A 19,629-nucleotide genomic window follows, 5' to 3' on the forward strand; every position below is an offset into this window, starting at 1 on the left:
TGATGTTTTTATTGACATGAAATTTCACCCATTGCAAGTAAATGGGGGATTTTTTTTTTTTTTTTTATAAAATTCATAAAAAAAATTGAACTTTGACCTACTGTTCCCAAAAAGTAATGAGATCTATTCTGGGTAACTGGCAATCGATAAACCAAATTTGGTATGAATTCAACCAATAGTTTTGCTACTAGAGTGATAACAAACAAACAAACCAAACCAAACCAATAACAATACCCCTTGCCACCCCATTGGGGGGCGGGGTATTAATGGTCTGGCCAAGAGGCAGCATACAAACAGAATAAATAGCAGCACAGGTTGCATGTACAACAAACAACAGAACAGATTATATGTACAACAAACAAACAGGATGGACAGTAGAAGCGATCACAGTAACATATAACAAATAGAAAAGCTAAAAACAGGTGCAGTGGTCCACAAGTGTATCTCTCACTGATCTTTTAAACAACGTCTCACTGACCGACGTTTGTTTGTATATAAGAACAAATAATCAAACGATGTATTTTAAACCTCAAAATTCTTCATAAACAAAACAAAAATCTTCTGCTGTAAATGAAAGGAAAAGGTTCTTGAATTTTCATCATCTAATGCTTTGCTAATTTAGCACTGACATGGCTGCAGGCAGTCAAAAATGGTGCAAAATATACAGGGTGGGGAAGCAAAATTTACAATGAACATTTAGTTGTTTTTTCTCAGCAGGCACTACATCAATTGTTTTGAAACCAAAAATATATTGATGTCATAATCATACCTAACACTATTATTCATACCTTTTCAGAAAATTTTGCCCATATGAGTAATCAGGAAAGCAAACGTCAAAGAGTGTGTGATTTGCTGAATGCACTCGTCACACCAAAGGAGATTTCAAAAATAGTTGGAGTGTCCATAAAGACTGTTTATAATGGAAAGAAGAGAATGACTATGAGCAAAACTATTAGGAGAAAGTCTGGAAGATACTGTTAAAGAAGAATGGGAGAAGTTGTCACCCGAATATTTGAGGAACACTTGCACAAGTTTCAGGAAGCGTGTGAAGGCATTTATTGAGAAAGAAGGAGGACACATAGAATAAAAACATTTTCTATTATGTCAGTTTTCTTGTGGTAAATAAATTCTCATGACTTTCAATAAACTAATTGGTCATACACTGTCTTTCAATCCCTGCCTCAAAATATTGTAAATTTTGCTTCCCCACCCTGTATATGTATATTTAATATCTGCTTTTGAAGTCTCTCAGATTTGACTGTAGAACTGTTTTTTTCACTGATGTTCATGTGTGCTCTCCAGACACAGCGCTAATTTGAACCTGCACCACAAGCTGCTGACCAAAGACACCTTCAGCCCCACCAGCGCCCTGTACTCGCCCTCGTCCAAATGCAGAGACAGAGACTCTCTGGGCCTGTCGGACTACTGCCAGGACCAGCTCGACAGAGACCTGCTCCATCGGGACCAGAGAGACCCGACCAGCCAGACCTCGGTCATTTTCCGAGGACACAACCGCATGGGCCTGGTCTTCCCCATGAGCAAAATGTCCACCACACCAGACAGTACTGAGGTGTCTCCTGCGGGGGAGCTGGAGGGACTAGGAGGTGGAGGAGGAGGAGTAGGGGGGGAACGTGTCGGAGGTGGGGAGGATGGGGCGGTCTTGGACTTGAGTACCTCCTCGTACGCTCCACCTCGCGGCAGCAACGCTCGGTCTTCCTGGGACTCAGATGGGGCCGGTAGCGAGGAAGGGATTGAAGAGGATGAGGAGGCGCTCCCAATGGAGGACAGCGATGAAAGCTGTGATGGGATCAGCGTGGGGAAGCCCGGGGGCCAGGAGCTGGCACTGGAGGGGGAGAGGACCCTCGGATGTGTTGGGGGAGTTCAGGGAGGGCTTCAGGGAGGTGGGGGTGGATCTCCAATAACCTGCCACGTTTGCCAAAAGGTCTACAGCAACAAGGGCACGTTCAGGGCCCATTATAAGACTGTTCATCTGCGCCTGCTTCACAAATGTAAAGTCCCGGGCTGCGATACGTCCTTCTCCTCTGTACGAAGCCGAAACAGGCACAGCCAGAACCCCAACCTCCACAGGAACCTAGCAGTCAGCTCAGGGGCCGCCATGGACCAGGAGTAGATATTCGTTGAGCTTTTATGCCTACATGACTGATTTTCTTTGTTTCAATTGTCTCTTTTTTTGTTGTTGTTGCTGTTGTTGTTGTATGTTTTTATATATCTGGGCACCAAAAAGAAAAGAAAAGAAAAAAAAAGGCTCGCCAATAAGCACTTTTAAATCCCATAACTTAGCCCATGCTGACATTATTTAGGAGTTAAATTGTTGTGGATAGTGCAGCCTCTGCTCTCTGAAGCAAAATCTGATCACATTGTGGTCAATGTTCAGGAATAATGTAATTAAAATACATTACAGTTGCCATAAAAACACTAAAAATCTAAATGTTTAGAGTTAAGAATATGTTGTTTTTGCTCAATTCTGGCCACAGCAAAGCATGTGGATCTGTATTCTTAACATTCAGATGTAGGGCTGGGTGACACTTTCATATTGAAACGTACGGATAATAATTAAAATCAAGTAATAATCTCCTTTGACTTTAACCCTAAAAGACCTAAACAACCACAGACAACTAAAATAAAATGTTATGCAACTTTTTAACAGCTAATCCTTTCAATATATGTAAATAATCGATGTAAAATGCAATTATTCGTCTTTTCATGGTCATCAGATATGACCCATTTGGATGTTCAGAGGCTCCGTAGTTACCGTGGAAACACCGTCATCTTCTACAACATTGATTCACCTGTAAAACCCATGGAGTTGGATCAATGACAGTGGATGTAGATGCTAGTTTTTATGTTCAGTTAATGATATATTTTGCTGAAAAAAATCAAACATTTTCTCTGTTTTAATATAATAACCTTTGAATTTATGATGTAGAGGTTTGATCGACATTGTCAGTAAATAAAACATGGGAACATACCTGATTTTCAATATGAAGCAATGTAGTCTGCAGAGGATAATATTATGATCAATAGCGGTAAAATAGTTACAGGTCTTTGAGGGTTAAAGGCTGATTTTTCTTCCTGAATGAAAGTTGAACGTATGGTGTTAAACTGTTTTTTTATGACCAACCATTTATGACATAACAGGTAGAACATGAGGCTTTCCAGAGGTAAACAAAATAAAACCTCAAGTCAAACATTTTTATCATAATAGGTCAGTGTATGTTTTGGTAATTGGATTTTCTTTTCAGAAACCAAACAAAAACTAGTGGTTAACTGATTTTCGCTTTGAAATAGAAGAAAAAAATTGAATTTTAAGGCGTTTTTCTTTTTCAGTGTCAAAACAGATAAACCAAATATAAAAATCGGATTGATTTTCATTTTCTCTTTCTAATAAAAAAAGTTACTACCTCATAGAAAGGGAAAAACGGGCTAAACACGGCTGTTTTTTTTTGTCATTTTCTGAGACTGAATGTTGTCATTTTCAAGGAAAGAGCGCTAATGCTTAGGTCACAAAGACTCTCACGAACAGTGGGTTTGTACGAAATCTGGACATCGTAGACATGCTCCCTGGTTAGTGTATCTTTTGGTAATTGGATTTTCTTAAAAGAAAAACTAGTGGTTAATTGATCTTCATTTTAAAATAGAGGAATTAAAATCGACTTTAAAGGCGTTCGTAAGAATCTTTGTGACCCAGGCATTAGCGCTCTTTCCTTGAAAATGACGACATCCGGTGTTAACCATGCTCTAACCAAGCTCCCTCCACGAATGTCTACGAACTCCAGATTTTATACGAACTGGAAGATTCGTACAAAGCCATCATTTGTGAGAATCTCTGTGACCTAGGCATTAGCACTCTTACCTTAAAAATGACAACATCTGGTCTCAGAAAATGAAAAACATTAGGCATTTTTTGGTCTGTTTTTCCATTTCTGCCAGGTAGTAACTTTCTTTTTTGTTATTAGAAAGAGAAAACGAAAATCAATGTTTTTTAAATTTGGTTTATCTGTTTTGACACTGAAAAACGCCTTCAAATTCAATTTTGATTAGTCTCTTTTAAAACGAAAACCACTAGTATTTCTTTTGTTTCCTAAAAGAAAATCCAATTACCAGATGATACACTGACCCATTAGCTCTCTTTCCTTGAAAAATGTCAACATCTGGTCTCAGAAAATAAAAAACATTAGGCATTTTTGGTCTGTTTTTCCATTTCTGTCTGGTAGTAACTTTCTTTTTTGTTATTAGAAAAAGAAAATGAAAATCAATCTGTTTTTTAAATTTGTTTTATCTGTTTTGACTCTGAAAAACACCTTCAAATTCAATTTTGATTAGTCTATTTTAAAATGAAAACCAATTAACCAATAGTTTTTTTTTGTTTCCGAAAAGAAAATCCAATTACCAAATAATACACAGACCCATTAGCTCTCTTTCCTTGAAAAATGACAACATCTGGTCTCAGAAAATAAAAAACATTTGGCATTTTTGGTCTGTTTTTCCATTTCTGTCTGGTAGTAACTTTCTTTTTTGTTATTAGAAAAAGAAAATGAAAATCAATCTGTTTTTTAAATTTGTTTTATCTGTTTTGACTGAAAAACACCTTCAAATTCAATTTTGAGTAGTCTATTTTAAAATGAAAACCAATTAACCAATAGTTTTTTTTTGTTTCCGAAAAGAAAATCCAATTACCAAATGATACACAGACCCATTAGCGCTCTTTCCTTGAAAAATGACAACATCTGGTCTCAGAAAATAAAAAACATTTGGCATTTTTGTTTTTTTTTTTCCATTTCTGCCAGGTAGTAACCTCCTTGTTGTTATTAGAAAAAGAAAACGAAAATCAGTCTGTTTTTTTAAATTTGGTTTATCTGTTTTGACACTGAAAAACACCTTCAAATTCAATTTTGATTAGTCTATTTTAAAATGAAAACCAATTAACCAATAGTTTTTTTTGTTTCCGAAAAGAAAATCCAATTACCAAATGATACACAGACCCATTAGCGCTCTTTCCTTGAAAAATGACATCTGGTCTCAGAAAATGAAAAACATTTGGTATTTTTTATCTGTTTTTCCATTTCTGTCTGGTAGTAACTTTCTTTTTTGTTATTAGAAAGAGAAAATGAAGTTCAATCTGTTTTAAAATTTGTTTTATCTGTTTTGACACTGAAAAACGCCTTCAAATTCAATTTTGATTAGTCTATTTTAAAACAAAAAACAATTAACCTCTAGTTTTTCTTTTGTTTCCGAAAAGAAAATCCAATTACCAAATGATACACTGACCCATTAGCGCTCTTTCCTTAAAAAATGACATCTGGTCTCAGAAAATGAAAAAAATTAGGCATTTTTGGTCTGTTTTTCCATTTCTGCCAGGTAGTAACTTTCTTTTTTGTTATTAGAAAGAGAAAATGAAAATCAGTCTGTTTTTTGAATTTGGTTTATCTGTTTTGACACTGAAAAATGCCTTCAAATTCAATTTTGATTAGTCTATTTTAAAACGAAAACCAATTAACCACTAGTTTTTCTTTTGTTTCCGAAAAGAAAATCCAATTACCAAATGGTACACTGACCCATTCCTTGAAAATGACAACATCTGGTCTCAGAAAATGAAAAACATTAGGCATTTTTGTTTTTGTTTTTTTTCCATTTCTGCCAGGTAGTAACTTTCTTTTTTGTTATTAGGAAAAAAAAAATAAAATCATTCTGTTTTTTTTAAAAATTTGGTTTATCTGTTTTGACACTGAAAAAGAAAAACGCCTTGAAATTTTTATTTTAATTTCAATTTGAATTCTTCTATTTTAAAGCAAATATCAATTTTTGTTTGGTTTCTGAAAAGAAAATCCAATTACCAAAAGATTCACTGACCATAACAACTACTGTCATCTTTCATTTTCATCACCCAGCCCTTCCATCTTGAAGTCATATCTGTAACTGATCACACGTCCAAACCAACCAATCCCAGTGTTGATTCTATTATTTATCTGCCTGTTTACAACTTGAACAATCCAGCAGAACCGACAATCCTTCCCTCCTATTGGTCAGCCTTGTTGCCCAGTAACCAACTTCCACTCGTATGAACTGAATCTTCCATGTTTTGTCAAAAAGTGTAAGTTGAGTCAAGAAACTGTTACGAAGCGAGTGATTGCTTTATCGGTGTTTTTCGTTGTCAGACGTCTCATCTCCTGCCCCGCCCCCTTACCCCCCTTTACCCCCCCCCCCCTACTTTTTACCCCGTGGAGCTGTGTGCGTAATAACGTAGTGAAGTAACCTTTACACGTGTCATTTCAACTGTGTCATTTCATTATGAATCTCTCGCCGAGAAGCTATAGTATTTGTGGACTTGAAACAATAATTTATTGTATGGTGTTCTATGAGCTGTCTTTTATCGTTCTGGTTGTTGCATACCGCTAATGTTGACCAAAGATTTTTCATTCCGCAGGTGTGTATAGTTGAAAAAAAAACAAAAAAAAAAACAATTAAACCCTTCCAGTGTTTTTTTTTTTCTCGTGCGAAAGGGGGGATGCAGTATTAAAAAGGGCCCGCCAACTCTTTTCCTGTTTGTCGAATTTGTGATTAACAGCAGTATTTCAGGCACGGGCTCTGTTGTAAATAAAAGCAAAAAATAAAAATACTCAAAAATACTTGATTGATCAGGATTGAAAAGCTGACGGTGTAAAGACATCTAGACTTGATAAAGACGCCGTTCTCGTATGGTTTGTGTGGTCGCTTGCAGTATCCTGACTGACTGACTGACTGATTGGACGAGGAGATCCGATGCTGTGTGACATGTACTGTGAATGAGTCAAACACTGAGAAACAAAGACAAAAAAATGCAATTTATAATGATAATAATAATGATAATAATAAGACTAATAATAGAAGCCCCACATAAGAGCACACCTTAAAAAAAAAAAAAACAAAACGGTTTATTAGCTGTACATTTTGTGAATAGAGTGATTTGTTATCGCAAAGAAACCAAAAAATATACTGTATAAAATAGGTTGACATCACCACTAACATTAGCTACATGTTTTAATTTACTTTTGTTCATTTTCTTCTCCTTTTTTTCTTTTTTTTTTCTTTTTTTTTAAATGAATGAACAAGAATGTTGTCTTGTACACGTCCGATTATGGTTTACTGATGTGGTTTTGCTCTGTGTTTTGTATTTTTTTTTTTTTTTTTCATTCTCTATGTAAATGCGATGGGAAAAATATGAACCCCCATGTATTTGTTTCTAAAAAAAAAAAAAAAAAAAAAAAAAAAAAAGAGAGCAAAAAGAAAAAAAATCCCACACACATGTTGATAGGTGTTCATGTTTAATTTGATTTTAATGTTACAATATCATTCCAATTAAATAAAAAGCCATATGTTTTACAAGCCTCATCCCATTCACTTCTTCCCCATTTTTTTTTTTTTATAAATGCACAACAGCTTTGAATCCCATCAGAGGAGCTATATTTAAGTAACACATGACCATCTAAGGGAGATATATACAGCAGGTATATAAATGTAAGGACGCCAACGCAAACAAAGAGTGCACAGAGGAGGATTTTAACGGTGCTGGTGTTGCTTTTGCTCGTCTCCACCGCAGCAGAAGCATCATCTGATCCACGCTGACTCCCCCGAGGCCTCGTAATACTCGGTGTTAGGCGGAGCAATACTGATGAGGCACTAACAGACACGGGCTTCAGGCTGCGGGGAGGTTAACGCACAGGCTTCGCTGCAAAAGATACAACTCTTAAAAGGTTGTTTAATTCACCTCCTCCTTCACCGTAAACCGTCACTTCATATTGGTTTACAAGCAGGGAAGTAGTGTTGGACTGGGATATGAATGCAACACAGATGAATTTCACTATTATTACATGATTAAAAGTGAATTCAGCAGCCTACACTATATGGACAAAAGTATTGGGACACGTTGAGTTCAGGTGTTTCTTTTCTAACATGGGTCCGGGATGCAAAACGATAACAACTAATGTAATAATATAGTTTTATATCAGGATAAGTATCATTGCGTTGGTTAGTTTTGTTTAAATTGTTATCTTTGCTTCCAAAATGCCTCAGAGATGTTTTTTTATTTAATTTCTCTCAACGTTGATTATGCTTTTTGGTTTGTTTGTTTTTTTTTTTTTATGCATGACTGATTTTAAACATTCTACCTTTAAGTTCCAAAAATATTTTTTGTGCTCTAACTGTAAATAATAAATAATATTGATAATTTTCTACCACAACTAACCATCTACTTTCTTCACATCTCACTTAGGAAGAAAAATCACCCATTGAACTTTAAGGAAATATTGATGATTATATGTCAAATCAGCTGTAGCCATGATGTGTCCCAATATTTTTGTCCATATAGTTTATAAGCCTCAATATTTCTTTAAAATTTAATGGCAGATTTTTCTTCCTAAGTGAGATTTGAAGAAAGTAGATGGTTAGATGTGGCAGAAGATTATTATTTACAGTCAGAGCACAAAAAATATTTTAGGAATTTAAAGGTAGAACATTTAAAATCATAGACGTGGATTAAGAAAAAAGAAATCCATTTTAACCAAACTAACCAATGCAATGATTACTATCATTATTATTATTATTATTTTTTTTTTTTTTTTTTTATTATGAATTTAAACCTTCTACCTCTAAATTTCTTAAATATTTTTCCTGCTCTGACTGTAAATAATAATCTTCTACCACATCTAACCATCTACTTTCTTCACATCTCACTTACGTAGAAAAATCATCCACTGAACTTTAAGGAAATATTCATGTTTACATCTCAAATCAGCTCTAGACAGGATGTGTCCCAATATTTTTGTCCATATAGTTTATAAACATCAATATTTCTTTAAAGTTTAATGGGTGATTTTTCTACCTAAGTGAGATGTGAAGAAAGTAGATGGTTAGATGTGGTAGAAGATTATTATTTACAGTCAGAACACAAAAAAATATTTTAGGAATTTAAAGGTTTTAAAATCATAGACATGGATTAAAAAAAAAACTATTTTAATCAAACTAACCAATGCAATGCAAAGATTATTATTATTATTATTATTATTAGTAGTAGTAGTAGTAGTAGTAGTAGTAGTAGTAGTAGTAGTAGTAGTAGTAGTAGTAGTATTTATTTATTTTAATATTATGATTTTAAACCTTCTACCCCTAAATTTCTTAAATATTTTTCATGTTTTGACTGTAAATAATAATTTTCTACCACAACTAACATCTGCTTTCTTCACATCTCACTTAGGAAGAAAAATCTGCCATTAAACTTTAAGGAAATATTGATGTTTATAAACTATATGAACAAAAATATTGGGACACATCATGTCTACAGCTGATTTGAGATGTAAACATGAATATTTCCTTAAAGTTTAATGGCAGATTTTTCTTCCTAAGTGAGATGTGAAGAAAGTAGATGTTAGTTGAGGTAGAAAATTATCATTATTATTTATTATTCACAGTCAGAGCACAAAAAATATTTCATAAATTTCGAGGTAGAACGTTTAACATCATAGTCACGGATAAAAAAAAACAAAAACAAAAATCAATGTTGAGAGAAATTAAGTAAAAACCATCTCTGAGTCATTTTGGAAGCAAAGATAACAATTTAAACCAAACTAACCAATACAATGATATGTATGACAATGTAAAACTATATTATGACATAATTATTAGAAAAGAAACATCTGCATTCAACGTGTCTCAATACTTTTGTCCATATTGTGCATGTACCTGTTCCAATAATTCATATTTTCAGATTACTTTCGTCCTGAGTAATATTCCCTATGAAAAGTGTGCTGACAGGGCTTTTAATAATTTGACAGAATGTCACTTTTAAAGAGAAAAATCACCAAGTTTTGGTCAGAGGCAAACAAATCACATATTCCATTTCAGTTTTTTCCGTTGTATTTAAAGATTTTGGAATATATGCGCTAGCTTGTAGTGAATAATACATATCAATGTACAACAGCATCATTTATAATAACATGCATCAAATCTCACACTTTTCTTACTTCAGTTTACTTTTACATGTATAACAGCATGTGTGTAATTCTACATTTTCTTTTAGTTATCAGTACTATGCATATGTAATCTTACCTTTTATTGCATTAAATTATTTTTAATCATGTGAAATAACAGCATATGCACAAGTACTTCACATGTATTATTTATAATTTTCACATATTTGTACCTCTTATTTATTACATATTTATTCTTTTCTTATTCTAAAATCTTACATGCATCAAATCTCACACTATATTTTATTACTTCAGTTACATGTAATCCTAAACAGATTACTCCTAATTACCAGAATAATTTATGCATTCTTATCTTTTATTGCTTTAGATTATTTTTATTAACCTCTTGAGACCCAGTAAGTAAACATTTTCGCTATTTTACATTAAATAATTGCCTTAATTGGAAACAGCATGATGCAACAGATACATTCTTTTTTTATTTCAAAATGATTTTTTTTAATATAATGCCCTTTCAGTGGACTTTTTTTTTTTTTTTTTTTAAAGTAAAGTTGTGAAACTCTTGCATTGCTGGGTCTCAGGAGGTTAATGTAAAACAGCATGTTTAATAGATCTGCGTATCTCTTCAATAACAGGCTCATTTTCGACGTACTTCACACACATTATTATATGTTTTTGTACCTTTTTATTACATACTTAAAGTTAAAGTGTCCACAAGCCTGCATCAAATTTCACACTTTTTTTAAATTATTATTTCAACATCATGTGCAATAGAATGTGTAATTCTACATTTTCTGCATGCCAGTGTCATGTATAATCTTACATTTAATTATTTTTATGTGAAATAACAGCATGTGCAGTAGATTTGCATATGTCTTCACTAACAGAGACATTTTAGAGGTATTCTAGTCATATTATTTACAATTCTGATGTATTTGTACCGCTGTTTGTTACATATTTATTAGTGTCCACAAGCATGCATCGAATTTCACACCATCTTTTATAACTTCAGTTAACTTTTACATGTACAACAGCATGTGTAATTCTACATTCTCACCTTAAATTATCAGTTCGCCCAAGGGTTTTTTTACCTTACCTTTTTCCACTTTCCATTATGTCCAGAGGCACCGTTCCATTATAACAGAGACATTTTAGATGTACTTTATATGTATTATTTATAACTTTGATGCATTTGTACTTCTATTTATTATGAAATTACCTTATGTTAAAGCCTGCACCAAATCCCTACACAATCTTTTATTACTTAAATTTCACTTAATATCATGTACAATATCCTGTAGTTTTATGTTTCTTGCTATAGATTACTTTTAATGATCAGTATCATACATATTTTACCATATCTTTCATTATTATACATTATTTTTATTTGTGTGAAATAACATCTGCATGTCTCCTCCACAACTTGACCTGTATTATTTATAATTTTACAGTATTTATACCTCTTATTTATTGCATATTTACTGTTTTCTTATGTTAGTATCCACAAGCATGCATCAAATTTCATACTATCTTTTATTACTTCAGTTAACATTACATGTACAATAGCATGTGTAATTCTACTTTTTCATGCTACTTTTAATATACCTTACCTTTTTCACTTTTCCTATGTCCAGAGACACCATTCCATTATAACTGAGACATCTTAACACACTTAATATCATGCACAATAGCATGTAATTCCATGTTTCTTGCTATAGATTACTTTTAATGATCAATATCATACATATTTTACCTTATCTTTCATTATGTTAGATTATTTTATTTGTGTGAAATAACATCTGCATGTCTCCTCAACAACAGGCACTGACTTGGCTTGTATTATTTATTATTTTGATGTATTTATACCTCTTAATAATTACATATTTACTGTTTTCTCATGTTCAAGTGTCCATAAGCATGCATCAAATTTCACACTATCTTTTATTACTTCAGTTAACATTACATGTACAATAGAATGTGTAATTCTGTGTTTTCATACTACTTTTAATTATCAGTATATGCAAGGGTTATTTTACCTTACCTTTTTCCACTTTCCATTATGTCCAGAGACACCGTTCCATTATAACAAGGACATTTTAGATACACTTTATATGTATTAGTTATCATTTTGATGCATTTGTATCGCTATTTATTACAAACCTACTGTTTCCCAAGGTTAAAGCCTGCACCAAATCCCTACACAATCTTTGATTACTTAAATTTCACGTAATATCATGTTATTACAATTAGTTGTGTTTGTTGCTATAGATTATTTTAAATGATCAATATACATATTTTACCTTATCTTTGATTATGTTAGATTATTTTTATTTGTGTGGAAGAACAACTGCATGTCTCTTCAACAACAGCCTAGAATAGAATAGAATAGAATAGAATAGAATAGAATAGAATAGAATAGAATAGAATGTCTTTATTGTCATTGTACAGGTACAACGAAATTTTTAAAAATAGAATAGAATAGAATAGAATAGAATAGAATAGAATAGAATAGAATAGAATAGAATAGAATAGAATAGAATGTCTTTATTGTCATTGTACAGGTACAACGAAATAAAAAAAAAAGATAGAACAGAATAGAATAGAATAGAATAGAATAGAATAGAATAGAATAGAATAGAATAGAATAGAATAGAATAGAATAGAATGTCTTTATTGTCATTGTACAGGTACAACGAAATTAAAAAAAAAAGATAGAATAGAATAGAATAGAATAGAATAGAATAGAATAGAATAGAATAGAATAGAATAGAATGTCTATTGTCATTGTACAGGTACAACGAAATTTAAAAAAAAAAAGATAGGATAGAATAGAATAGAATAGAATAGAATAGAATAGAATAGAATAGAATAGAATAGAATAGAATGTCTTTATTGTCATTGTACAGGTACAACGAAATAAAAAAAAAGAGTAGAATAGAATAGAATAGAATAGAATAGAATAGAATAGAATAGAATAGAATAGAATAGAATAGGTTTATTGTCATTGTACAATGGCTGTATAACGAAACCAGGTAGAGCTTACCCTCTTCAGTGCCATAAAATAAAATGATAAATAACAATAAATAAGACATCTAATACATTCAAAACATCCAATAAAATCAGAACATCAAATAAAATCGAACATCCAATAAAAACAAACATCTAGTAAAAACAATCATTGCTGACTTGACTTCTATTATTTATTATTTTGCTGTATTTTACCTCTTATTTACCACGTTCTTATGTTAAATTCTCAGTAAGCAACATATGTCACAAGGATTTCCTTTGAGATTAATAAAGTTCCATCACATGTTAAGTATATGAAGGAATTTGGAGCTCAGTAGAGGATAATTGCTTCATTGAACAGCCACAAGGCCTTGATTAACAGCCTGAACATACAAGTACATCACATTAGAGACGCACATACACACAGGTAATGTCAACACAAAGACGTTGTGTGTGAAGCAAGAATATTTTCTAAGGTTTGATGTAGTTGGTTTGGCTTTTCTTTTGGAGTCGTCGAACAGCAAACACAGTGAGATGACAGTCACATTTTGAAGTGAGAAAAAATTTGCATCTCTGCAAAATGACTGATACTACAGTAACCCCCCTAAAAAATAGCACTCACATTCATTGAAGAGGTGAATTAATCACTATGCGAAGTTAAAGGGCATGGATGGAAATGGACCAGGGACAGTGGAAGTATCGCCGGGGCCCACATTGAAAAAGCGAGGAGGACAAATCCGTTACGCAACATGCCAAAGTATTCCACTAATACAGAGGGCTGAAAGCCTTGCATAACTCAACAATTCAACCCACCCATCACATTTACTGTACATTAGCAAAGCTGCAGAGCGGTTCCTCATCACTTAGGAACTGAAAAACCCAGTTCTGACAAGTGGCCCCCGTCCTTTTTCTCTGGCACGTTGCAGAAATCTAGTACCACTCAGAGAGGGCACAATGGGTTATTTCAGTCCCTCCTGTGTGCTGTATGTAGGCGACAATATTCAGCAGAGAACCTGGTTGATCTGTAGAGGTGGAGCACTTGCTCAGCTTCCTCCACATCGCTGTATCTGGATCTGGAACAACTCGAATCTTTGGGCTATTTTTAAGAAGCAACAGACTGATGCCATGCAGGAGCCTTTGCCACAATGGTTTTCTGAAATGTACTCGCTGCGTTTATGACAGATTTCAAACACCTACAAAAAAGGAAGTAGAAGAAGAAGAAGAAAAAGAAGCTGTGACTAAGGTTTGTTCGTGCATTGGGAGTTACAGAAAGGCGACAAATTAATGGAAAAACCGGATGGGATTGGTCGATAAGTACTGGAAAATGTTTATGGGAACAGAAAAGTACGAAAATAAACACTTCACTCATTTAAGGTGTTTTTGGCCAGTTTATACCAAAGATTAAAAGTGTGAATAGGAATTGAAAATACCTTTTTGGAATAAAATCTGTGTCGACTGGGGTGCCAACATGACAAATTCATGGGGCCCAGCATTTGTGGGGGGCCCACAGAGCAGTGGAGGGGGTCCAGGGGTTACAGGTTAGAAGAAGTGAAAATTTCGTGTAAGATCAGCTGTATAAGACAGGCATAGAAGTCGGGAGTCGGACATTCAAAGTATGTTTAGTATGTTCAGTTTCGTTTTCACACTGTAAGCCCGGATAAGGAGAGTTTACTCAAAAAATTTGAGGCAAGGATTGCACTTAAATGATTTGAGTAATGATCGACTAATCAGTTGGTTTAAGTAGGTTCAACTTTAACCTTTTCATGCATGAATTATGAGAACCTTAGTTAAGTTTTTGTTTTTTGGGTTTTTTTTTTTTTTTTTTTTTTTTTTTAGTGTTTTTATTCCTCCTTGGGCATGAAAAAAACAATACAATTGAGTTGGTTTTTTTCATGGATTTACAAAAATGTCCACTCAGCTACACTATGCATTATATTTTTGAAGCAAAGAAACAAGTATTTAAAACCCAATATCAGAAAATGATATGAAAACAATGAAATAAAAACAAGTTTAATGCTGCTAATCTGATATTTTCTCACATTTTAACATATTCTAACACTAGTTATTACTCACTTCATGGAGATAATATGCAAAAAATAACAATTAACAATTGATTTCCACTCAAGAACCAATCAAGAACAGCAAAGTTACAGTAATGGTATGAATTGCAGTTTATGAGATGGTGCATAACTGTCCACTGTAGTGACCACTATGCATGAAAGGGTTAATGCTAAAAGTATTGAACTTAAACTATTCGGTAGAAAACACTAAAAGACAAGTTATTTGTACTTTAAATCTGTTGTAAAATCAACCCCACTATCCAACCATTCAACTCAGCATTTTAGGTTATACTGACTAATTTTCTCAACTGCAGCCAGATTCATTTATCATTGATTAAACAACTTTTTTTAAGATATTCAAACTCAAAATCCTATTCCTGACCATAATAATTATGATATTATTCAACTTAATATATTGTAGCATGTGTGGAAGTTAGTTCAATGCTATTTATCAGTACAGGAAGTGCTTTAAATTTGACAAGTCTTTAAGATTTCCATTGTGCAAAAATAGTTTTAGCTGAACAGTAAAGCCATTGTTCTTCCTATGGCTCTGACTCATGGTGCAGCTCTACAAAAATACAAAAACAAACACAAAAAGGCCAATAAACACTGCCATACACACATTAAATCCAAATGAACACTAACACCACAACCCCGCTGAACCCCTGCACAGAAAAATAACACATTTTCAACAACATGCCCAATACCCACAATGCAATGCGAAGATAAAAAGGTGTGGTCACGACTAAAACTTAGTGATTTAATTCCTTTCAACTTAAACTTTTTCGTACTTTCAACTATGTCTACAAATTAGTAGAATATACTTAACATTTTATAGTAATATCATAAAACTTAAATCATTTAAGTGCATTGTAATTAAAGCATTTTAGTAAATACAAATTCCGGGCTTACAGTGCATGGTAGCGTAAGTGATGTTATGTATGGACTGCGCCACCACAACATTTACCTTTCATGGGGCCCACAGTTGGTAGAGGCGCTCCTGTGTGTCGAACATTTAACTCATGGATATTCTAATGAAAGTGCGAAAAAATGTTTGATACATCAGATAATGTGAACAAAAGACGAGACCAAATCAGTCCCATTTTGGACGGAACCCAGCTAAAGAACCCTTTAGTCCTTCTACTTGTTTTTTAAAGCAATGTGTAATGTAACCTACAGTGCCCCCTGCTGGTGACAAAACACATTCTGGATTATTTACTTCGAATAAGTTGATTTTCATTTAGGTGAGTTCTCAAAAGTTGCTTGACATTTTGTATAAACTCAGCTATAGTCCTACAGGTCTCTCAAGTATTCCATGAGTATAAAAATAATGCCAGTTACGATGAACTACGACCTTGACAGTCACCAAACTTAACTTTTCATCTACAGATACACCTCAAATCTACCTTTTAGAAAAAATTTACCTGTTTTTTCCTTGCTTTGCTGCCTACTGAAACATGTGACTGCTGGGTCATGGTTTGGGTAAGTTTTAACTAACTTTGGGTTAAAATAATAACCTAGTACCCAACCAGGGACCGTTCTGTGTGGAGTTAGCATGTTCTCTCCATGTTCGAATGGTGGGAGGAAGGCGGAGTAGCCGGAGAGAACCCACGCAAAGACATGCACTTGTAACGTGAGGGTTCGTTGGTGGTTATTGGTTCATTCTTTATAAAATGAGACAGCAGGATGGAGATGGATTTCTTCTTAAACAGTGCTTTACTTTTTCACACACCGCCACTACCGCCAAAACACTTTCTAAAACATTTCCTCACATGACTGAACTAACCAATCAGGAGCTGGCAGTACTTAGATCAGTAAATGATTCAACAGATTATCTGAGCTGCTTGTATACAACAAATGAGAATAATTAACCCTTTCATGCATAGTGGTCACTCCAGTGGACAGCTATTCTCCAGCTGTTCTCTTGTATATTCATGGGTTTTGTTGTTTTAGTTCCATATCAACCGACACAGTGGACACTTATGCATCATCTCATAAACTGCAATTCATACCATTATTTTAACTTTGCTGGTCTTGGTTGGTTCTTGAGTGGAAATCAACTGTTAATTGTTATTTTTTTGCATATTATCTCCATGAAGTGAGTAATAACTAGTATTAGAATATGTTATAATGTGAGAAAACATCAGATTAGCTGCATTAAACATGGTTTCATTTCACTGTTTTCTTATCACTTTATGATATTGGGTTTTAAATACATGTTTCTTTGCTTCAAGAATAAAATTCATGGTGTAGCTGAGTGGACATTTTTGTAAATCTCTGAAAAAAACCTCAACCTCATTGTTTTTTTCATGCCTAAGGAGGAATAAAAACATTTTTAAAAAAAACAAAAAAACAACTCAACTAAGGTTCTCATAATTCATGCATGAAAGGGTTAAATGTGTGAACCTGTAAATAATAATTCTGCAAACATAAATGTAAATAGTTAATTGGGTAAACACTGTGAATATATTTTTAACAAATACATGAATTAACTTATCCCCTGTAATTTATTTCACTGTTAAACCTTACATTTCTTCAACATAAATTACTTTAGGTTCTGAGCCTTACACACTGATAGCTGATCTGGTCAAACTAAAATGGCCCACAGGTGTGAAAGTGAGCGTGATTGGTTGTTCGTCTCTACAAGTCGGCCTTGTGATGAACTGGGATTTGTCCAGAGTGTACCCTGCCTTCACCCATAGGTAGCTGGGACAGGCTCCAGCACCCCCCATGAAACTAAGTGAGGATAAAGCAGGTTCAGAAGGTAAATGAATGAATGAATGAATGAATGAATGAATAATAACCCTAGCAAATTGGGTTACAGATGTGACCTGTAAGTGAAGCTCATTATTCTTCTAAGTTTTATACATTCTGTGACTTATCTGGATCTGAACAGGAGTAAAATTGTACAGATATAATGTTACAACTAGTCAACTTCACGAAAAAAACAAAAAAAATAATGCTAGTTCCCGCCAAATCAACAAATTAGCTCATGTTAGCTAAAACACATTTACAATCTGTTAGAATCGTCCAACTAGTGTGAGCTATTACGTACAGATTATGTGGTGCAATTAAATTAAATTCATGTAGCTTGGTTACCATTTTCCCCCAATTTGCCATTAATTCTGTAAGTTGGAAACAAAATTGGTCAGAACAACCTAGTGAGTAGGGATGGGAATCGAGAACCGGTTCTTTTTGAGAACCGGATCCCAGTAGCTTGATTCCTTGGAATCCTTTGCCTGCCTGCGTAACGATTCTGCTTCAACTTTCAACTTTATTTGTATAGCCCAATATCACAACAAGGTTATCTCAAAGGGCTTTACAGAGGCAGTTGGAGTAAACAACAGTCAAATAAACAGCAAGAAATGCTTATGGATTCCGCCTTCATTGCGCATGCAAGATGACTTCACGTGTACGCTGCATTGTTTTGGTCAGAACGTAGCCAACATGGTGTTGAGGCAGAAACGGTCTGAAAAGACGACACCAGGTCCACTTGTAACACTGTCAAAGCTTCCATTTCTTCAGAAGGGTGGAATCCGTCCAATACGCTCAAACATTTGTCCACAGCATGTGAATCATTTGATTCGCTACTTAGCGGCGCTTGTGAATCTAGCGGCAGAGTGAACACCAGACCATCATCCAGGCCCAGTTCTGGTTCTGGTGTGGGCAACAAACATCGTACCCCCTCAAATACAAGTTTCCAAAGGTAGGGGAAAGGAAATGACGTGCACAACAATGGGAGACAGGCCGAGTCGAACCAGTTCCATGTAGTGGAAATGCGGCAATAGAGAAATTGGTAAAGCGTCTTTAGTTTCACTTTCACTGCACACACACACACACACACACACCCCAAACCGGAACCGGCATCATCTGTTATTATTATTTGTACATACTGTATATGTTACATTTTCTGAGCAGAGATAGAAATATAAAAGACAGTTAATGCAAACACACCCGTTTGTACTCTTTTATTCCCTTTCCCAATGAGAATCGATAAGAGAATCGATAAGGAATTGGATCGATAAGCAAAATCCATAATGGAATCGGAATCATTAAATTCTTATCTGTTCCCATGCCTACTAGTGAGTCGGGTAATTTTGTTTTACTTGTAATAATGTCAGCGAAGTCTGAAGAAAAGTGACCCACAACCCAGCTGTGTCATGTCCAGATGCTGCTCAAACAGCGTTCACAGTATTCAGACACTCCTTATATTGGGGACAATAAAAGGACACCTCAAAATGTCACAGTCCCTCAGATGTCACCAAGACACAGATGTCGCAAATAATGCAGGAACTGTTCCGGATAACATCCCACAGCTCCGTGTAGCCCTCAAAGAGGAGTGGAATAACATGCCACGGGTCACAACTGACAATATTTTCAGCTCGATGAGAAGACGATGTGTCTCTCTACGGGAAGCCAGTAGTGGACACACAAGATATGGAGTTGTGATTTCCTTCAGCCAGCCCCCACCGTGTCTACATGAGTGTCCCTGAATGCCACACGCCACTATCATGTTCTAACGGACAGTAATCTGTACCACACTGATCAACAAAATACTGTACCACATTGAACAACAGAATAAA

At 34.4% G+C, this 19,629-nt stretch overlaps 1 protein-coding gene across 2 annotated transcripts in view; it reads left to right on the plus strand.

The window, feature by feature from the left end:
- bnc1 (basonuclin zinc finger protein 1) overlaps positions 1–2,786 on the plus strand; it is a 29,264-nt gene extending 26,478 nt beyond the window's left edge. For both annotated transcript variants that reach the window (XM_030126031.1, XM_030126039.1), the window contains exon 5: positions 1,303–2,786. In XM_030126031.1, the coding sequence (XP_029981891.1) occupies positions 1,303–2,131 (829 nt within the window). In that variant the 3' untranslated portion in view covers positions 2,132–2,786. The remainder of the gene's footprint in view (positions 1–1,302) is intronic.
- Positions 2,787–19,629: the final 16,843 nt, after the last annotated feature.

The sequence above is a fragment of the Sphaeramia orbicularis genome, chromosome 3 (genome assembly GCF_902148855.1).
Source record: "Sphaeramia orbicularis chromosome 3, fSphaOr1.1, whole genome shotgun sequence".
Lineage (NCBI taxonomy): Eukaryota > Metazoa > Chordata > Actinopteri > Kurtiformes > Apogonidae > Sphaeramia > Sphaeramia orbicularis.